We start from the raw sequence: 21,280 nt of genomic DNA, 5'->3' as shown, positions 1-21,280 counted from the left end.
GTGAAGATGTACTATTTGGTGTGTGTGTGTGTGTGTGTGTGTGTGTGTGTGTGTGTGTGTGTGTGTGTGTGTGTGTGTGTGTGTGTGTGTGTGTGTGTGTGTGTGTGGGGGGGGGGGGGGGGGGGTGGTGTCTGTATGTGTGTGTGTGTGTGTGTTGGGGTGGGAGGGGGATCTGTGTGTGTGTGTGTGGGGGGGGGGGGGGTGGGGTGGGAATGTGTGTGTGGGGTGGGGGGGTTGGGGGGGGGGGGGTGTGCATGTGTGTGTTGGGGTGGGAGGGGGATGTGTGTGTGTGTGTGTGTGGGGGGGGGGGGGGGATGTGTGTGTTTGCAGGGATGTGTAGGTGTGTGTGTGTGTGTGTGTGTGTGTGTGTGTGTGTGTGTGTGTGTGTGTGTGTGTGTGTGTGTGTGTGTGTGTGTGTGTGTGTGTGTGTGTGTGTCGGGGTTGTATCAAAAGCGGGGTTGTATGAAAGCGGGATGGTGGAGTAAACCGGTCATCATTGCCAGCAGTTGTAAAGTGGCAGTTCTAGTGGATTCTAGTTCTTCTTCATCACGACATACGGAGCATGGTATACGATACAATTCTACCTGGACTCAGGTAATCATTGCCTACCTCCCCCCCCACCCCCCACAAACGTAACAATATTACTTGTAAATATATAACATATAAAAATCACACCTCTTTGAATAACCCTGTACAATTGGGACTCCTTGGACACCGACCTTTATAATGAAATTGGTTTGATGGTCCATGGTCGAGTTTCAGAGAAAATTGTCGGATATATAAAAAAACAACCAAAGAGAATAAACATATTTATATCGGATTGAAACATTAAAAGCATGTTCATTTCTTTTTTTTTTGATCCAAATTGCTCTTGCTGTTATCTTTTGTTCACCTGTAGTGTAATGTAATCTTCCACTGACATAATACATCTGCACGGTACTGTACAAAAGTCATCGATTTTGGAAGTATTGTTACAAATTGTTAATTTGACCAAGTAGAAATCAATAATCAATTTTGCAACTTTCCTTGTGTTGAAGTTCTTCGGATTTTTGGTTTAAATGTTGGTGTTGTGATTTGATCTGTGCAGAACCATCTCTTGGAGAATGTTGATTGGAAAGGCTGGTTTTATTCACCGGGAATGCCTCCAGTTCAGCCAAAGTGAGTATTTCTTTTGTGACTTGTGATGATTATATTTCAATATATATTTCGTATCAGAAATGTAATTTAACTTTTGGTTATTTTATTTGAGAAAATCTTACTCACCTAACTGCTTCGTGGTTATGATATGTACATTTGTGGTGTTCTACTATAATGGCTACATGTGGAGCTGTGAATCCACATTAATAAGCAAACACTGTAACACATAGATGGTCAGTAGAATGTATGCTAATTAATTTGTAACATCTACTTCTAGCTACCTTAGCATCGACCCATATAAAACACAGTGTGTGTTTGTACAATGTACATTTATACATTTGTCTGTCCCCCATCATAAAGCCTCGTTGAGTGGGGTTTTAAAGGCAATCTTTATTTCAATATTGATCCTTCCTTCAATCCATGATTATTTTAGTTCTTAGCAATACTCACTGGCATGGTACAGCTTCTTATTATTTGTATTATTGTTATTATTTTTCTCCTCCTCTTCCCTTTATAAGGGGTGAGTGTCAATGGCACCAAGCCTCTGCCCTGCCTTGACCACTATACTCCTCCACTTCCCTCTGTCCTCAACCAACTATCTCCACTCTCCAACCACACCCACAAAATACTGATATCCGTCCTCACACAATCCTCGCATCTCAACCACGGTTTACCTCTTCCTCCTACCTTGCTCCTCCAACCTATCCACTCTCTTTGGCATTCTCTCTTCCCCCTTCTGCCCCAAATCTCCAGCCAATCTCAGCCGGCATTTCACCAATCTCCCTGTCAAGCTCATCTGCACACCAATCTCCTCCCTCAGTTCATCCATCCTCCTTCTAGCCACCCTCTTCACTCCCGCAATCCTCCTGACCGAGTTGTTCTCGCAAACTTTTGCAGCCTCTGTTGTTGTCTCTCTGTCAGTGCTACCGTTTCCAGACCATAAAAGTAGGGCAGCATTATACACGACATCAGAACCGTCCCTTTCATTTTCCGTGATGTCATTTCCTTGATGTCCTTGATTTTCATTTTCCTGTCTGCTATTACTCCCTCCACCATCCTCCATGCATTCGCACCCACCTGAATCCTCCTACGTACCTCTGTCTCCACTTTATTTACAGCACCAATATTTTAAAAAAAACCCACTTCATTGATCTTCGTATCTGCCTTGGGGATTCTCACCAAGTCCATTCAAATGGGTCCTTCGGGTTTTTGTATTTCATTCTGGGAGTTTTGGGATTGATGGAGGTTGTGTAAGAGGAACACAATGAAAGAAGGTCATCTTGACACGAAACTATGGTAGTCAAATTGGTTGATGGAAATTAAACAAGAATAATGTATAAAGGTTGTTGTCAGTTGGCCTCCACGTGGAAGGGTAATTGTATACTGTATATCATGGCATACCTGATAGTGCCATGATTCTTAATGTTTTGACATGCATACTACATTTTTTATATTCCAGATACGACACCAGCCTGGCTGATGCTTGCTTGAAACTGGTTGACCGATGGATCAAGGTACTTAATTATAATATATTGTTAGGAATTTGTTAGAGCAATATGTAGAGCAGAGTAGATCTGAGTAGGTAACATGCTTCGAGATGTCGCGATAGGGAATCTACCTGTAATAAGTCATGTGTAAGCGTTTGTCGGGTTAAAATGTATGATTGTGAATCTACCAGGAGATTCGGGTGATAGGTAGTGTCGGGGTTAATCAGTAGAGCCCTTGTATGTCTCACCTGGTAGCCAAACCTTTGTCCATTATGGCACTGGCACTACAGACCACATAAACACAAGTTAGGACCTTTAGTACAACACTAAATGACGCCCTTCTCCCCTGACACGACTTCGGAAGAAATCAGGCTAAGACACCGCCACAATTGGCCGCCACCATTTACACCTCCGAGAGGCCTACCCACCTCGCATAGCACGTGCTATAACACAAGGACCACGGAGTAGGGGACGAGAGTTGGAGTGACGCAGTGGGCGTGACCTGAGCGAGTCGGGGGAGGCTCTGATTGGCAGAGCAGTGCGCCAATGCTGACATCATCGGCCGGAGATATTAACGGGGGCCGGACGCCATTTCAAGCAGTTCAGATGAGATCAGAGCCCCGACCTGAGTTAGTTGCCGAACACTAGAGTGAGGAGTGCAGATCTGATCAGGAGTTCGTTTTGGAGGTGCGATCCTGACAGTCGAGTTCAGTCCGGAGAGTTCAAGTGCCGGAGTCCAGAGGAGCAGTTCAGTTGAGCGCAGAGAGCCCAAGCGGAGTTGGCAGTGCGCAGTTCGCAGTTCAGTAGTTGATCCCAAGCAGTTGGATTCCTGGCAGCGCAGTTCAGAGACCCCGACCCGAGTTGGGCTGAGGTGTAGCCCGAGTGGAGCTCGCTGTCCTGCTGTGGGACCTCGTGGTGCTTTGGAGCTTGGTGCACGGACGTCGTGTGCAGCGGCGAGGGTGTTGACTCGGGCCTAGCGGGGCGTGCGAGGCGGACGAGGCGGACGGAGGATTCTTCCAGGCCGGGAATTGAAGACGACAAGACAGCTAAGACCGAGCTCCGCGTACCCAATTACATAACGGACGTTTTTATTTTCGTATTCATCTCCCTCATTTTTGTATTTGATATCTGTTGTGTGTGGGATCCCAATTTAGCAACCTTATTTTATTACCGGCGCATGCTTTTCACTGTCCTTGCTTTTCCCAATAAACCCTTGCATTATTTTCTGTACATACTTGAACACAGTTTACCACGTGATTGATTTGATAGATAAGGCTGCGGGGACTTGCGCTGTTTCCCTCCATTCCGCGCGCTTAGGTGTTTTAGATTTTGGAATCCGCCATTGAGCTTCCGCCTCGGAGTTAAAGCCTCGTGATCGGCAATCCGCGATCGCCTGATATAAATTTCGGCGGATGCGCGACAATATGCATACATTTTTTGATTCTCAAGCAAAACTTCAGCATTTTATATCTGGCAATCAAAATGTTTCAGCATTTCTTCATTTTCAAGCAAAACTTCAGCATTTCATATCTGGCAATCAAAATGTTTTTGCTGCTATTATTGGTAAAATAAAATGCAGTAGTTTTTGAGAATAGTCATTCATTCATGTCTCCAAAATAATATCCAAAAAGGTAATGACGTATTTATTCTTTTTATAATTGTTTATCAAAAGTCATCTCAAAGACTTTTTATTGAGTTTTTCCTGCCTCAAAATACCACTTTGCTTGTTCCTTGGTGCAGCATTTACGGCTCGTCTACACAACTAAAACTGTGTACGCCTGTTTTTTTAACACCCCTTTTTGAGAAGATTTGTGAAGAAAAGAGCAGTGTAATAGAGTAAAAATGGGACGACAAAGCACATTAGAGAGGATATTTGACCTATCAGGCCGTAGACGCATGAGCACATGGCCTATGTGACGCCAAGAGAAACACAAGCTAGAAATCGATACAACAATACGAGACTAAGTATCTATGAATAAGAATATGAGGGAGTGTTTTCACGACACGATTATTGGCACAGGAAACAAACTATTACAGTTAAACAGGACAAATATGGTCTGGCATTATGAGCTTTTCAATATGGTTTTCTTTTAGCTGGGAGAACCACATCCACTTGCAAAGAGCTGCACGGACGGTTTTACAAGTACTTTCTCTATAAGGACCTCCATCATCCACAATGCCTCATGCCAAATAAGGCAAGATGTACAATGGAGGTCCAATGGGAATCATTGGGTTCTTGGTCACCTCCCTCACCAAAGTCCTTCTTGCCTGGTTGCTCAGTTTGGTCAATAGCCAGCACTGGGAAGAGTCTGGGTAGTTCCATATTCTTTCCATTTCCTAATGATGGAGCTCACTTTGCCACTTGAAAACTTTCAACACTAGAAATTCTTTCATACCCTTCCCCAGATGTATGCCTCCTCACAATTCTATCTCCGAGTTATACGGACAGTTCCTTGGACTTCATGGTCGAGTTTCTGCTCTGACATGCACTGTCAACTGTGGGACCTCATATAGAAAGGTGTGTTTCTTTCTAAATCATGTTCAAACAATTGAATTGGCCACAGGGGTACACTAATCAAGTTGAAGAGACGTCTCAAGGATGATCAAAGGAAATTCAATGCACTTGAGCTCATTTTGGAGTCGTAGCAAAGGGGTTAAATATTTATTGACTCAAGACATTTCAGCTTTTCATTTTAAATTAATATGTGAAGATTTCTAAAACAAAATTCCACTTTGACATTATCAAGGAATTTATAAGAACACCCTGTAAAAGCAATGAGAGAGGAAGTAAAAAATTTAACCGAATGTATAAATGTCTGCTTGAGAGCATGTTTTGGGTTTTTTTCCATACAATTGTTTTGGAAGGTTAGGTCGTCTGCATGTTTTTATGCCTCCGTGGACGAAGTCGCCGGAGGCATGTTTTCAGGTTGTCCGTCCTTCCGTCCTTCCGTGATAGGTTTTCATTACCGCGATAACTTGAGAATGGCTGAAGGGATCTTAGTCAAACTTGGTGCAGGTATTTATAATGATGTAACGATGACCTGATTCGTTTCTGGGGTCATGTGGTCAAAGGTCAGAGGTCATGTTAGGTAAAAATTCTGTTACTGCGATAACTTGTGAACCAGTGATGGGATTCTGACCAAATTTGGTACAATCTATATATAATGGAGCAAGTGTTTGTATGTATGTATGTCTGCTCTTCACCTATTGGTTGGACAGCTGACCCGACTCCACCCACAAATGTAACCTGAAATACTAAACCTAAAGTACCCAGAGGACCCAAAAGACCCTCTACCCCCCAACACCCCAAGGACCTACAAGACTGAGAAGACCCTGAGGACCCGAAATACCCCCAAAAGACGCCAAGGCCCCAAAGGACCCAGAGAAACCAAAAAACCCCAAAGACTCAAAAAACCACAAAGACTGAAAAGACCCAATGGACCCAGAATACCCCGACCACCCTAAAGACCCAAAAGACACCGAAGACCTAAATGACCCCAAAGACTGAAAATATTCCAAACACCCTTAACAACCCCAAACACCCCGAAGACCCTTAAAGACAAAAAAGACTGCAAAGACCGGGAAGACCTAAGAGACCCCGAATACCTAAAAGACGAAAAAGACCCAAAGTACCCCAAAGACTCAAACGACCCCAAAGACCCTTAAAGACCCAAGAGAACCAAAATACCCTGTAAACTCAAAAGATCTAAAAGATCTAAAAGACCTAATGTTGTGTGCTCCCAAGTGTTTGTGTGCTTCCCCTTCTCTTGTCTTCCGCTCCCTCTTTTTATATATTTTGTTTGTCTGGTTGATTTATTTGTGAAGTAAATGTCAGCTCTTTCACGAGCCTCGATTCAGTATACAAAAAAAACCCCCCCCAAAAAAACCTCAAATACCTAAAAGAACCCAAATACCTAAAAGACTGAAAACACCCAATAAACCCAAAACACCCCGAAGACCCAAAATACCCCAAAGACCCAAAATACCCTGAAAACTGAAAATACTCCACAGACCTAAAAGACCCCAAAGACTGAAAATATTCCAAAGACCCTGAACAACCCCGAAGACCTAAAATACCCCAAAGACACTTTAAGACCTCGAAGACCCAAGATAACCAAAAGACATTGAAGACCAGAGGACCCAAAATACCCCAAAGATCCAAAATACCCCAAAGACCTAAAATACCCCAAAGACTGAAAATATTCCAAAGACCCTTAACAACCCCGTAGACCCAAAATACCCTTAAAGACCTCGAAGACCCAAGAGAACCAAAATACATTGTAGACCTCCAAGACCCAAAGGACCCAAAAGACCCTGAAGACCCTTAAAGACCCAAAAGGTCGAAAAGACCTAATGGACCCCAAAGACCCAAAATACACTGAAGACCCAAAATACACTGAAGACCCAAAATACCCTGAAGACCCAAAATACCCAGAAGACCAAAAATACCCTGAAGACCCAAAATACCCTGAAGACCCCAAAGACCCTTAAATACCCCAAAGACAAAGAGACCCCAAAGACTGAAAAGACCCTGAAGACCATCAAGACTGAAAAGACCCTGAAGACGAATAAGACTATCAAAGGGGAACCCAAACGCAATTTTTTTTTCTGAAAAAAAAAAACCATTGGCAATCATTAATCACAGTCGAATTTGAAGGGAATTTTTTATTTATTTGCCAATCACAAAGTGCCAAAGAAAACCCTAGACTACACTAGAAAACCCTGGAGTCCTCAACCCTAAAAAAAACCGATTTTCGAAATTGCCAGTGACGTCACATTGTGAACTCGCCTTGATCCTGCCGCCGACAATACATAGAGAAACGGCGCATTGCGAGCTCAGATTCCTATACTTATTGGAGGTGATGAGGGGGGGGGGGGAGGTCGTGGGGCCTTGTTAGCTCGGGTAGGGTGACGGTTGACAGAGGATTGTGAGGGGATGGAGGATGGGGGGGGGGGGCGGGGATTGGGATGTGGGTATTGTTAGCTAGGGTGATGGTTGATAGGCGATTGTGAGGGGTGGTGGAGTGGGGTGAGGGGTGTGGGGCTGTCATGGGTATTGTTAGCTAGGGTGACGGTTGAAGGTGGATTGTGGGGGGAAGGTGGAGGGGGGTTGTTGGGGTATTGTTAGCTCGGGTGAAGGTTCACAGGGGATTGTGAGGGGATGGTGGAGTGGGGTAAGGAGTGTGCGGTGGTAATGGGTATCGTTAACTGGGATGATGCTTGATGGGGGAATGTGAGGGGTGGTGGAGTGAGGTGAGGGTTGTGGGGCGGTCATGGGTATTGTTAGCTATGGTGATGGCCAACTGTGAGGGGATGGGGGAGGGAGAGGGGTGGTTAAGGTGGTCTTGGATATTGTTAGCTAGGGTGATGGTTGAAGGGGGATTGTGGGGGGAAGTGGAGTGGGGGGGAGGGGGGAGGGGTCTGGGGTTCATGCTTGATGGGGGATTGTGAGGGGAGGGGAAAGAGGGGGGGGGTGGGTTGGTTGTGGGTATTGTTAGCTCGGGTGACGTTTGATATTTTGTTTTGTTTTCTGGAAAATTGAGATGCCTCAAAAACCAAGGACACCTAAGTTGAACAGAAATCAGCAAGAGCAATATTACCAAAGGAAATCAGCAAGAAATCCAAGTCAAAGTAGTTGTGTCAGCAGAAAATATCAGATGGCAGAAAAATGTGTTGCACGCTTCGAACAAGATCGCCCATAGGGCGTGTACTCTGCTAGTATATATATAATGGAGCAAGTGTTTGTATGTATGTATGCCTGCTCTTCACCCATTGGTTGGACAGCTGACCTGACTCCACCCAGAAATGTAATCTGAAATACTTAACCTAAAGTACCCGCAGGAGCCAAAAGACCCTCAACCCCCCCCCCCCCCCCCACCCCCTCTCTCCCCCTCAACACCTCCTGCTTTTTTGAGATATCTTGCTCACAGACAAACAAACAAGAAGACGTCATGCGGAGCACGATACTTGCAAAATCCGCCCCCCACCCCCAAGAAAAAAAATTCCATTGAACAGCAAATTGTCCATTTCATCAAGATTAAAATTGACAATCTTGATCAAAGCTCGGGTCAACAGGAAGAAAAGTGACGATTTTTCAGATGAAAAATGATCATTTTGGAAGGTTGACCTTGAGTTGACCTCTTGACCTCAAATAGTTAGTTTCCCTATTTAGTGACTCAATGTGCAAATGCTGTTCAATTTTCAAGTCAATCGGATGAAAATTGAGGATTTTAAAAACTTGGCCTATGTTGACCTCAAAAATATTTGGTGGTTGAATTCAGTGACCATATATGTAAATCCTCTTAGAATTTCAAGTCAATCAAATGAAAATTGGTGATTTTAGAAATTCGGCCTATGTTGACCTTTTGGCCTATGTTGACCTCAAAAATACTTGGTGGTTGAATTCCGTGACCAAATATGCAAGTCCTCTTCAAATTTCAAGTCAATCAGATGAAAATTGAGGATTTTAAAAATTTGGCAAAGTTGGTGACCTTTGGCCTATGTTGACCTTTTGACATTTTGACCCCAAAAACAATAGGCTTCTCAATTGGGACGACCCATACAACTTGGTAAAGTTTCGTGACGATCGGTTTAGAATTGCGACCTGTAGGCTGGTGACAAACAGACAGACAGACAGACAGACAGACAAACAGACAGACAAACAGACAAACAGACAGACAGACAAACAGACAGACAGACAAACAGACAGACAAACAGACAGACAAACAGACAGACAAACAGACAGACAAACAGACAGACAAACAGACAGACAAACAAACAGACAGACAAACAGACAGACAAACATACAGACAAACAGACAGACAGCCAAACAGACAGACAGACAGAACCACAAACGCAACCGACCAATATACTTGAAAATTCTTCGATTTTGCAAGTAACAAACAAGGCGGAGGTAATAAATAGTTTCTGTACCTGAGATGAGCTGTTTTTTCATTGGCTCCAAATATCCAACATTGTTTTCAAGGTAAAGTCAACGCCAATCATGCCTCTCACCTATAACCACAAAATGGTAAAAAAAAAGGAAAGCTACTTTATCGGTTATAAGCAAAACTGACCTTTACATTAGCCTAAAAGAATAGCCCAAGGCTACACAGTAGCCCTTGTGAAAAATCTCATCTTTGATATAATAGACTGGTAAGTTAAGTTGCATAATGCTTGGCTGCCAACGATAGCTCACGAGGAGAAAATGCCTAGGTCATTGTTTAGTCAGTGTTTGGTTGATTGTTAATAAGTGGCAAATCGGTTCTCAACAGCGGCATGCATTTGTCAACATTGCATTGTGTCCGCGCGTGTGTCGAAATGGTTTTATTTGCACGCAAAGCTTGTCCAGCTATCGTCGGTCCGTGCACTCCACACTTGACTTTGCACTCAGGCTGGCGAAGAAGATCTCCATGCGTTTGGACCTGCAGACCTGCAGGACATGCACTCAAAGCAAGTTATCTACTTCTTGGGTGAATTATTGCAGGCTCAAGAAGAACAAACACCGGTGTGTGAAATGTTCTATCGCACAAAAAACATTGACCTAAGAATGGATTTTATGGGAATACATTGAAATGGACATTGAGTCTTTTAAAGACACGCAGAATGTATTCTTGGAATTGAGCTTATGATGTGACCTTTTTATGCCTCCACTGACGAAGTCACCGGAAGCATTATGTTAAGTACTACGACAAGTACTTAACAACGGATGAGGGGGTCTAAGTCAAACTTGGTACAATTCTTGTATAATGATGTAAAGATGACCGATTTGATTTCGGCATGAAGAGGTCAGAGGTCATGTCAGGTAAAAATGTGATGCTTGAAAACAGCTGGAGGGATTAAAATCAAATTTGGTACAGGATTTTCTATATAATAATCTAGCCTGGTGTTGGCTTGGCAGTTAGGGTGCCGGCTTGGGATCCTAGAATTCTGAGTTTGAATCCCGGTCGATGGCTGAATTTTAATGCCAGTCTGTTATCCTTCCGAGGTCGGCAAATTGAGTACCAGCTTGCTGGGATGAATGATCCTGGTGTGTACCCCGATTTAGAATAGGTACACCGTATCCCTGCGCATCGTAAGAGGGCGACCAAGGGTTGGCATCAGGAAGGGCATCCGGCCATAAAAACATTGCCTCAAACAGGGAACCATGATTGTCATGGGGCCCACAAGGCTAACCTCCGCTCTAGCGGAGAAATTGGCCTTAAAACGATCATTCATTCATTCATATGTTTTATATATAATCTAAAGATGAACTAATTCGATTTTTGGGTCAATAGGTCAAAGGTCAGTGGTTATATGTTAGGTAAAAATGTTATTGAGGTTGGGATTTGAAATAAACTGTACCATGATACATATGTACAGATTATATATGAAGGTGAGGTCCTAAGGTGGAGGTCTTAAGGCTTTTTAGGTCAAAGTTAGAGTAAGCAAAGACAATGTGGGCGGAGGAATACCAGTTGACGTCATGGCGTCTAATTACACCTTGTTTGAAATATATATTCACCTTGTACCTCACTCTTCTGTTGTCCTGCCTGCAGCCCCCATTCTCTGTGAAACACGTGCAAATGATGCAGCAGGCATACAACTTGAATGACGTCACTAACTATGAAATTCGCTTCCGGTGAGTTTTGAAAAATCACATCATTTACTTTTTCAACAACCGTAAGGTTGAAGTATAAGCAGCCTGTCTTAACACTCCCAATATGGGGCAGAATTTGGACCATGAACGGTTGGGAAGTAGATGCAAGTGTTTTGTCCTTGGATCATAACATATGCAAGGGTTGCTCATGCAGACCTAATGTTTCTACGTCTGTCTGTTGTCCGAATGCAAAACTTTGTGAAATATCTCGTGCAGTATTGATAAGGTAATGTACCCTGCTCTGCATTCATTTGCTTCCTTTGTGTATTGTCAAGGTGAATATGGAATACAGGACTGTACTTCAATTTTTATGATTTTCCAGGTGCACACAGCACGCACGTTGCACAGTGCGCACAATGACACAGTCCGTGCGGTGGCACAACTGCCGTGCACTGTACACTGCATAAATTGTGTCTATGTTGAAGATGTCCGATTATTTTGTGTGGGAATATGTAGTTAGTCATATGTGTACTGTATTGTGAAAGAAAAGGGGTTCACTGATAGTGATTGTGTCCGTTGCGTGATCGGGAACGTGGAGATGACACGGGCTTGATGTCCCAAGTGGCCTCCTCCGGTGCCTGCATTTCCTTGTGTGCTTTGTAATGCAGATGCAGCAAATAGTTATTACTTGCGAAAATCGAAGATTTTTCAAGTATTGGTTGGTCTTGTGCATTATTCTGTCTGTTTGTGACTTGGCAAAAAAAATAAAAAATTCCAAGTATGTTGATCACTCCGGTTTGTGTGTTTGTGTTGTGTGTGTTTGTGTTGTGTGTGTTTGTGTTGTGTGTGTTTGTTTGTTTGTGTGTTTTTGTGCGTTTGTCTGTCCACTCACTTATACTTCCCTACAGGTCACAATTTGAAACCGATCTTCACGAAACTTCACCAAATGGTAGAGTTCGTGGTCCGACAAAATCCTATATATTTTTGAGGTCAAAAGGTCAACAAAGGTCAACCACTTTTTTTCAAATTTCTAAAATCCTCAATTCTCATCCGATTGACTTTATTTGAAGAGGATTTTCATATCAGCTAACTGAATTCAACCACCAACTATTTTTGAGATCAGCATAGGCCAAAAGGTCGACATAGGCCAAAGGTCAACAACAATTTAGAATCTCTAAAATCCAAAATTTTCATCCAATTGACTTGAAAATTGAATGGGATTTACATATCAGTTAACTGAATGCAACCAACAACTATTTTTTAGTTCAACATAGGTCACAAGGTCAACATAGGCCAAAGGTCAACCACTTTTTTTTCAGATTTCTAAAATCCTCAGTTTTCATCCGATTGACTTGAAATTTGAATAGCATTTATATATCAGCTAACTGAATTCAACCAGCTACTGTTTTTGAGATCAGCATAGGCCAAAAGGTCATCATAGGCCAAAACTTATTTTAGGGATTTCGCAAGTATCGTGAGTAGGGGATAAATGTTGTATAAGTCACTTATATATAATGGTGTTGTTCTCAAAATCTGTCTTTGCCTCTGTTCTTCTCTTTGTATTAAAATCAATATACTCCTTCAACCAATGACTTTGGTTAAAATTTAAAACTATGAATCTTCTTCACTCTTTACCCTGCTGATAAACATTGCCTCAAGTTCCTTTGGTGTAAAACATAATTTCCTTTATTACATAATAAAATTTAAAAAACCACCTTTAGAGGCCATTTTTCCCCGCAAAGTGGGGGTTGGCCTTTTTCTGGGACCGTGGTTGTTGTTGTTTTTTGGTCCCCTTTTTGAAGCAATGTTTTATGGCCGGATGCCCTTCCTGCCGCCAACCCTTTTTGTCGCCTTTTTACGACAAGCAGGGAATTACCAGTGAACTGGTACTCAATTAGCCGACCTCGGAAGGATGACAGGCTGAGTCAACCCCCCTGGCGTTAATTCAGCGATCGACCGGGATTCGAACCCAGGATCCTTGGATCCTAAGCTGGCACCCTAGGCCGCTAAACCAACACCAGGCTTTATTACATAATGTAGTAAGTAATTTTTCTGTTGATTTACCTTTGGTATTTAATGATTGTTGATAATCACTTAACCATTCTTTTTTTGGTCTTCCTTTATCAGGAGCATAAGGCAGATCTTTATGTTTATTATGAAGTTCTTTGGGATATTTCAAATCAACCTCAAAATAATATCCAATTTTAGCTTCATCCAATTCTTTTTGTGTAGAGATAACGATAGCCTGTAAAACCTTTTCATAATCTTTCTCTTTAACCCACCTAAGTTCTCCATAAGGTAGGGCTTGAGACATAGCCCATCCATACAAATTGTTAGCATCATAATATATCAAATAAGAACTATCTTTTGTAGCATCAAAAATGGCCTCTAAAGGTGGTTATTGTTTTTATTTTTTTTTGTAGCATCATAATTAGGAAGATATTTGTTGTTGGCTTTAGCATATCTACTCGAACAGACTTGTGATATTCCTCCTCTTTTAGCCTTTTCTATCATCAAAAGCATATCTACATCACTGATTAAATCTAAATTCTGTTTTGTCATTTTTAACATAGCACTCCAAGCCAAACCAGGAGCAGTGTAATAGTGAGCAGGGTCTAATCCATCGGAATTTTTATTATGACAGACGCTTCTAAAAGTCTCAAATACATCAGCCAATAGTAAGACATCAGTTTTAAGATAGAAATCATGATACTCTCCAAGGTTCTTTATATTAAACTTTTTCCAAACATTTTGTGCTTGAGTATAATCTTTATCAGTTATAAGACTTTTATTACATTACATTTCCTCCATCTGAAGCTCCCACTGTGCACACTTTACACTTGAATGTAGCTGCCACACTGGTTAATGACCCTCTCAGACCACTACATTTTTGATGAACCCACTCAGCGCACATTGTACATTGAATGGAGTTCACTCTGACACCCTTCCTGCACACAGCACACGGCCACTTCCCAGTTCTTTCCACCTCACCACATGCTTTACCACTTGCCATCACCTTCGTCTTTCCGATATTCACCTTCAGACCTTTTGTCTCCATACATTCCTTCCACTGGTTCATCTTTTCCTTCAGTCCATCCATACTTTTCGCAATCAACACAAGATCATCTGCATACAACAACTCCCACGGTAAACCCTCCTTTACGTTCTAAGCCAGCACCTCCATCACAGCTACAAATAGTAGTGGACTTAGTACCGACCCCTGATGCACTCCCACCTTCACCTCAAACTCACCACTGTTCCCGTCCTTCGTCCTTACAGCTGTGCGCGCTCTTTTGTACATTGCCATCACTACTCTGATCAACCATTCCTCCACTCCTAACTTCCTCAATGCCCATGTCAATACTTTGCGTGGAACCCTATCGAATGCTTTCTCCAGATCAACAAACCCAATAAACAACTTCTTCCTCTTCTCCATGCACTTCTCCTGCAACTGCCTCACAATAAAGAGCGCGTCTGTCGTTCCTCTTCCTGGCATAAATCCAAACTGCATTTCGTCGATCTTCACCTTCTTCCTTATCCTCCTCTCCAACACCCTTTCCAATACCTTCATTCCATGCTCCAATAACTGTATCGCTCGGTACGAGCCACACTCCAGAGGGTCACCTTTCCCCTTGTATAGAGGGACGAGGGTACTCAGTTCCCAATCCACTGGAATGCGGCCCTCTTTCACCACCCGATTACAGATCTCTGTCATTCTCTTCACACCCCAACTTCCTGCTGCCTTCAACATATCTCCCACAACTCCCGTCGGCCCTCCTGCTTTTCTACTCTTCATTGCTTTTATCACTTCCTCAACTTCCTTCTCAGTTATCTTCTCTGCCGGTCCTAAAACTGGGTTACCATCTGTATTTGCCATCCCATTCATTCTCTGTATTCAACAGCATTTCCATATATCTTTTCCATCTTCCTTTAATTCCATCTGGGTCCACAACAATTTGTCCCACTTCATCCTTCAAGCAACTCACCCCCATCACATCACACCTCTCTTTCGCTATGTGCTTTGCAATCCTGAATACCGCTCTCTGACCCTCTTCCGAATCCAAGCGTTCTCCGAACATTTTCCTACATACCTCCTGCGCCTTTGCTACCTCTTTCTTTGCAGCCTTCTTGGCTGCCTTATAACTTTCATGCTCTGCTTTTTCTGCTCCCGTACCCTTCGCCTTCTGCCACTATCAGTGGAATACAAAGCGTAAACTGTTCAGCCTGCTGGAAACTAAACTAAGCACTCTACCAAGTGTGACTCCACTTAAGCCTTCCCTTATGGGTTAGTGGAGGCTTTTAGTTGTTGTGGGGGCGGGGGAGTTCGACAATTTGCACTCTCAATTTTTTTATGGTACTCTCGAGTTTATATGACCCCTCGGAGTACTGAACAATAATTTAGGTTTTGTTTTTTTCATTATATACTGTATGTTGTGGGAGATATGTTGAAGGCAGCAGGAAGTTGGGGTGTGAAGAGAATGACAGAGATCTGTAATCTGGTGGTGAAAGAAGGCCGCATTCCAGTGGATTGGGAACTGAGTACCCTCGTCCCTCTATACAAGGGGAAAGGTGACCCTCTGGAGTGTGGCTCGTACCGAGCGATAAAGTTATTGGAGCATGGAATGAAGGTATTGGAAAGGGTGTTGGAGAGGAGGATAAGGAAGAAAGTGAAGATCGACGAAATGCAGTTTGGATTTATGCCAGGAAGAGGAACGACAGACGCGCTTTTCATTGTGAGGCAGTTGCAGGAGAAGTACATGGAGAAGAGGAAGAAGTTGTTTCTTGGGTTTGTTGATCTGGAGAAAGCATTCGATCGGGTTCCACGCAAAGTATTGACATGGGCATTGAGGAAGTTAGGAGTGGAGGAATGGTTGATCAGAGTAGTGATGGCAATGTACAAAAGAGCACGCACAGCTGTAAGGACGAAGGACGGGAACAGTGGTGAGTTTGAGGTGAAGGTGGGAGTGCATCAGGGGTCGGTACTAAGTCCACTACTATTTGTAGCTGTGATGGAGGTGCTGGCTCAGAACGTAAAGGAGGGTTTACCGTGGGAGTTGATGTATGCAGATGATCTGGTGTTGATTGCGGAAAGTATGGATGGACTGAAGGAAAAGATGAACACGTGGAAGGAATGTATGGAGACAAAAGGTCTGAAGGTGAATATCGGAAAGACGAAGGTGATGGCAAGTGGTAAAGCATGTGGTGAGGTGGAAAGAACTGGGAAGTGGCCCTGTGCTGTGTGTAGGAAGGGTGTCGGAGTGAACTCCATTCAGTGTACAATGTGCGCTGAGTGGGTTCATCAAAAATGTAGTGGTCTGAGAGGGTCATTAACCAGTGTGGCAGCTACATTCAAATGTAAGGTGTGCACAGAGGGAGCTGCAGATGGAGGAAATGTTGAGTTGGATCTTGGAGATGGCGTGAAGCTGGAAGGTGTGAAAACATTTGGCTACCTCGGAGACATGCTGAATGGAGAAGGTGGATCAGACTCGGCAACAGTTGCTCGAGTGAGATGTGCATGGAAGAAGTTTCGGGAATTGAGTGGCATGCTGATGATGAGGGGAGTGTCGTTGAAGCTGAAGGGAAAGGTGTATGCTGCATGTGTGAGAAGCGTTATGATTTATGGGAGCGAGACATGGGTAATGAACGTAGAGCAGCAACGAAGGTTGGAAAGGGTGGAAATGCGAATGGTTCGACGGATGTGCGGAGTATCGTTGAGAGAGAGGAAGACAAATGATAAATTGCGAAAGATGATGGGAATAGAGCCTGTGATTGATGCTGTGAAGAGGAACAGGTTGAGATGGTTTGGTCATGTGTTGAGGACGGATGAAAGTGACTGGTTGAGAAGAGTGATGGAAATGAATGTAGAAGGAAGTAGAAGACGGGGAAGACCGAGAAAGACTTGGCTAAAGATGGTGGAAGAAGAAATGCGGGCAAGGGGGTTAACAAGGAGAGATGCAGAAAATAGGGCAAAATGGAGAAGATTGTCATGGGGACCGCAAGGCTAACCCCCGCTCTAGCAGGGAAAATGGCCTTTAAAATGCATGTTGTTGTTGTTGTTGTTGTATTATATACTCCTCATTTCCTTTCTGTATCTCTGAGCCCGTTTGGACTTTCGAAATTAAATTTTTCATCAATAATATATGTGGCTGAAATTTTTTGACTTGAAAGTTTTTTACGTCATGACCCGATTACAGACATTTAAGTATTTTTCACCAAAACTCGACGAAGTTATGTCCGATCAGAACGAAACGAAATCACTAGATAGCCTAGCGCAAAGGGCATTGATTTTTTTGGTCATCGCTCAATTTTGCCAATACGGAATCTTGGCCTTGCAATGTATTCTTGCATCATAATAGTGGACTTGCATTTAAATTGTGCATCTGATATTTGATTAGTGACGTTGCCCTACTTTTTTGGATTGTGACATAATTAACAAAAAACACACCTTTTTGATCATAACTTGAATCATTTTCCTCTGATTTTCATTATTTTGAGTTTAATGGTTAGGGTGTAGATGGGGACACATTTTCTTAATTTACACTCTATCCATAAATGTTGTTAAGGTTAAGGTCAAGTCATATATCGGTCCAAAACATATGGGATCATTGGATCATGAGCCAAGGGTAAGTCATGGGCGATCGCAGATATCGAGTTAATAGTTGTTTTCACTTGGCCTTCATCTAATAATTTCTGAGATAGTGGTACAAGTGTCCTCTCTACTCTGCCATCATTATACTTAGGATCCAAATGGGAGAGGGGTGAGAATTGGGGTGACGGGAGAGGGTGAGGAAGGGGTGGGTTGGACACATAATTTTTCAGACTTACAAACTTACTTTTTCAGACTTAGTCATTTTTAAAAATACGACATGCCTTTTTCCATCAGAAATAGAAAGGTATTCCTCGAGATTTAACCAAGTTGTACTTTCAACATCGAGAATAGTGATTAAAAATATGTTGAACTCGGACGGTATTCGGTAGAGTGCATACCTCCACCAGGCTGAACTGTTTGTTTTGTATCCAATTGATCGGTGAGACCTGAATCAAAATCGAATCAGCTTGTTTCTGTCACCTAACAAACTAATCCACCTAGTTTTGCCACAACTCGTCTACAACTTTTTGAAATACCATGCTATATACCACTTGAAGTGGGCTAAAAATGCTGAAGAAGAAGAAGATACGATATTGAAGGAGCTGGGGCTCCCACGTCGATCGGAAGAATGGACGCGACAAAAAGCTAGAATTCATCCGAGTTGCTTTAATGAAATCAAACACTCAGGCACTCTGAAAACCCGTTTATCGGTCAGCAATATATATCTATTATCCCAGGGGGTTTGCCCAGGCCCGGCGCCAGGGGGCGTGGCCCAGCGTCCTGGCTGCGGCCTGGCAAGTTGAGGGCGAGCCTGCCCGGGCGTCCTGGACGAGCCCGGCATGGTGATCGCTCCGCGTCCTTGATAGGTGCAAGGCGATTGTGAAAACCCAGCGGCAGCCGCTACACACGTCCCCCCAGAATCGACTTGCACCGGCAGGGTCAATTTGAGGGGGGTCCTGATGACCCGGCCGAAGCGACCCCTGGCGGGTCGTGGGAGGGGGTCCGGTGAGGTGGTGGGCGTTCGAGTGGGGGGCACCGTGGACGGGGGGCGGCCTCGCCGTGGCGGAAGGGCCACCCGTGGTGGGTGGTCGACGTCCACGTGCGCCGGCTTGAGGCGGTCCACTGCAATCCGGTCCGACCTGCCGCCGATGTCGATGACGAACGACTTGTCGTCCCGTCGCAGCACCCGGAAGGGCCCGTCGTACGACGGCTGGAGTGGCCACCGATGTGCGTCTTGACGCACAAAAACATACTCCGCTGTGCGGAGTGCTGGGGGGACGTAGGACTGGGGGTCACCGTGGTGGGATGTTGGCACGGGGGCAAACCGTCGGGCGGCCTCCTGGAGGTCCGAGCGCTGGTGAGCTGCGGACCAGGGACTGGTAGCGTCGGGCACGAATTCGCCCGGGACGCGTAGCACCTGGCCATAGACAAGCTCGGCGGTGGATGCCTGGAGGTCCTCCTTGGGGGCCGTGCGAAGGCCCAAAAGGACCCACGGCAGCCGGTCGGCCCAACCGCCGTCTTGAAGGCCGGCCATGAGCGCGGCCTTCATGGAGCGGTGGAATCGCTCACACAACCCGTTTGCTTGGGGGTGGTAGGCCGTAGTACGGTGGAGCTTGACCCCCAGGTTGCGGGCGACCGCGCCCCACAGCTCGGAGGTGAACTGTGGTCCGCGGTCTGACGAGATGTCCGCCGGTGCGCCGAAGCGGGCGACCCAGGTGGCGATGAAAGCCTGCGCCACGTCGGCGGTGGTGGTGGAGACGAGGGGAACGGCTTCCGGCCACCTGGTGGTCCTGTCCACCATGGTGAGCAGGTGTGTGAACCCCCGTGACGGGGGGAGGGGGCCCACCAGATCCACGTTGACGTGGTCGAAACGTCGTTCGGGCACGGTGAAAGGTGCCAGCGGGGCCTGGGTGTGTCGGTGGACCTTGGCCCGTTGGCAGGCCGTGCAGGTGCTGGTCCAATCGCGGACGTCCCGACGAAGGCCGTGCCAGACGAAACGCGCCGACACCAGCTTCTGGGAAGCTTTCCGGCCCGGGTGGGAAAGGCCGTGGAGGGAGGCGAAGATGCGGCGTTGCCAGGTGACGGGCACGATGGGGCGAGGCTGGCCCTGGGAGACGTCGCAGAGCAGGACAGTGTCCGCGCAGGGGATGTCGGCCAGGCGGAGGCCCGTGTCCGCCGCCCGGAGGGCTTGCACCGTGGTGTCGGTGGTTTGGTCCGCCGCCATAAGCGCAAAATCCACGCCCAGGTGGACCGCGTTCGCGCTGGCCCGGGAAAGACAGTCGGCCACGGCGTTGTTTTTGCCGGCGACGTGCCGGATGTCCGTGGTAAACTCCGACACGGCGGAGAGGTGGCGCTGTTGGCGGGCCGACCATGGCTCCGTGACCTTGGCCATGGCGTAAACCAACGGCTTGTGGTCGACGAACGCCGTGAAAGGTCGGCCCTCCAGGAGGTGGCGGAAATGGCGGACGGCCAGGTGAAGACCGAGGAGCTCCCGGTCAAACGTGCTGTATTTGAGCTCGTTCGGCCGGAGCTGCCGGCTGAAAAAAGCGAGTGGCTGCCAAACCCCGTTCACCCATTGCTCATGTACGGCGCCCACCGCGTAGTCGGAGGCATCCGTGGTGAGGGCGATGGGAGCGTTGAGCACCGGGTGAGCGAGCAGTGTTGCGTCGGCGAGGGCCCGCTTTGAGCGTTGGAAGGCCGCATCCATTGCTGCGGACCAGGCGATGTCGTGCTTGGCCGGCTTGCCCCGGAGGGCTTCGTAGAGGGGCCGCATGAGTTGAGCAGCGCGGGGCACGAAGCGGTGATAAAAATTCACCATTCCCAGGAATTCCTGCAGGGCCTTTATGGTGCGGGGACGCGGGAACGTGGTGATGGCCTCGACCTTGGTTGGCAGCGGCACGGCCCCGTTCTTGGTGATGTGGTGGCCCAAAAAATCAACGGCCGTCGTGCCGAAGTGGCATTTGGCCGGGTTGACGATGAGGCCGTGCTCGCTGAGGTGCCCGAACAGTGTTCGGAGGTGGAGGAGGTGCTCGGCCCGGGACGTGCTGGCGACGAGGATGTCGTCCAGGTAAACGAAAAGGAACGGCAGGTCACGCAGCACGCCGTCCATCAAGCGCTGGAACGCCTGAGCCGCGTTCTTGAGACCAAACGGCATCCGCAAGAATTCGAATAAGCCGAACGGCGTGATGACTGCCGTTTTAGGGACGTCGGCCGCCCTGACAGGTACCTGGTGATATCCCCGTATGAGATCAATTTTCGAAAAAATGACCCGTCCCGCCAGACGGGCGGAGAAGTCTTGGATATGCGGGATCGGGTACCTGTCGGGGGTGGTAGCGTCATTGAGACGGCGGTAGTCGCCACACGGGCGCCATCCACCCCCCGGCTTTGGCACGATGTGCAGTGGCGAGGCCCACGCGCTATCGGAGCGCCGCACGATGCCGAGGTGCTCCAACGCGTCGAATTCGGCCTTCGCTACGGCGAGCTTGGCTG

General features: G+C 46.0%; 1 protein-coding gene across 2 annotated transcripts in view; it reads left to right on the top strand.

Moving 5' to 3' along the window:
• The window catches only part of LTA4H (leukotriene A4 hydrolase), a 231,831-nt gene that overhangs the window by 180,484 nt on the left and 30,067 nt on the right, over nt 1-21,280 (top strand). Inside the window, exons 15-19 of one of the 2 annotated variants that reach the window (XR_013624929.1) lie at nt 1,088-1,158; nt 2,597-2,651; nt 5,031-5,142; nt 10,018-10,131; nt 11,162-11,244. Coding sequence is in view for 1 of the 2 variants with exons in the window: in XM_078786493.1 (XP_078642619.1) it covers nt 1,088-1,158; nt 2,597-2,651; nt 10,018-10,131; nt 11,162-11,244 (323 nt within the window). In the remaining variant the exon portion in view is untranslated. The remainder of the gene's footprint in view (nt 1-1,087; nt 1,159-2,596; nt 2,652-5,030; nt 5,143-10,017; nt 10,132-11,161; nt 11,245-21,280) is intronic. The other variant, XM_078786493.1, reaches the window with a different exon arrangement.

Source organism: Myxine glutinosa, chromosome 11 (assembly GCF_964187855.1).
Source record: "Myxine glutinosa chromosome 11, kmMyxGlut1.1, whole genome shotgun sequence".
NCBI classification, from domain to species: Eukaryota; Metazoa; Chordata; class Myxini; order Myxiniformes; family Myxinidae; genus Myxine; species Myxine glutinosa.
This window is presented reverse-complemented; position numbering and strand designations above follow the sequence as displayed.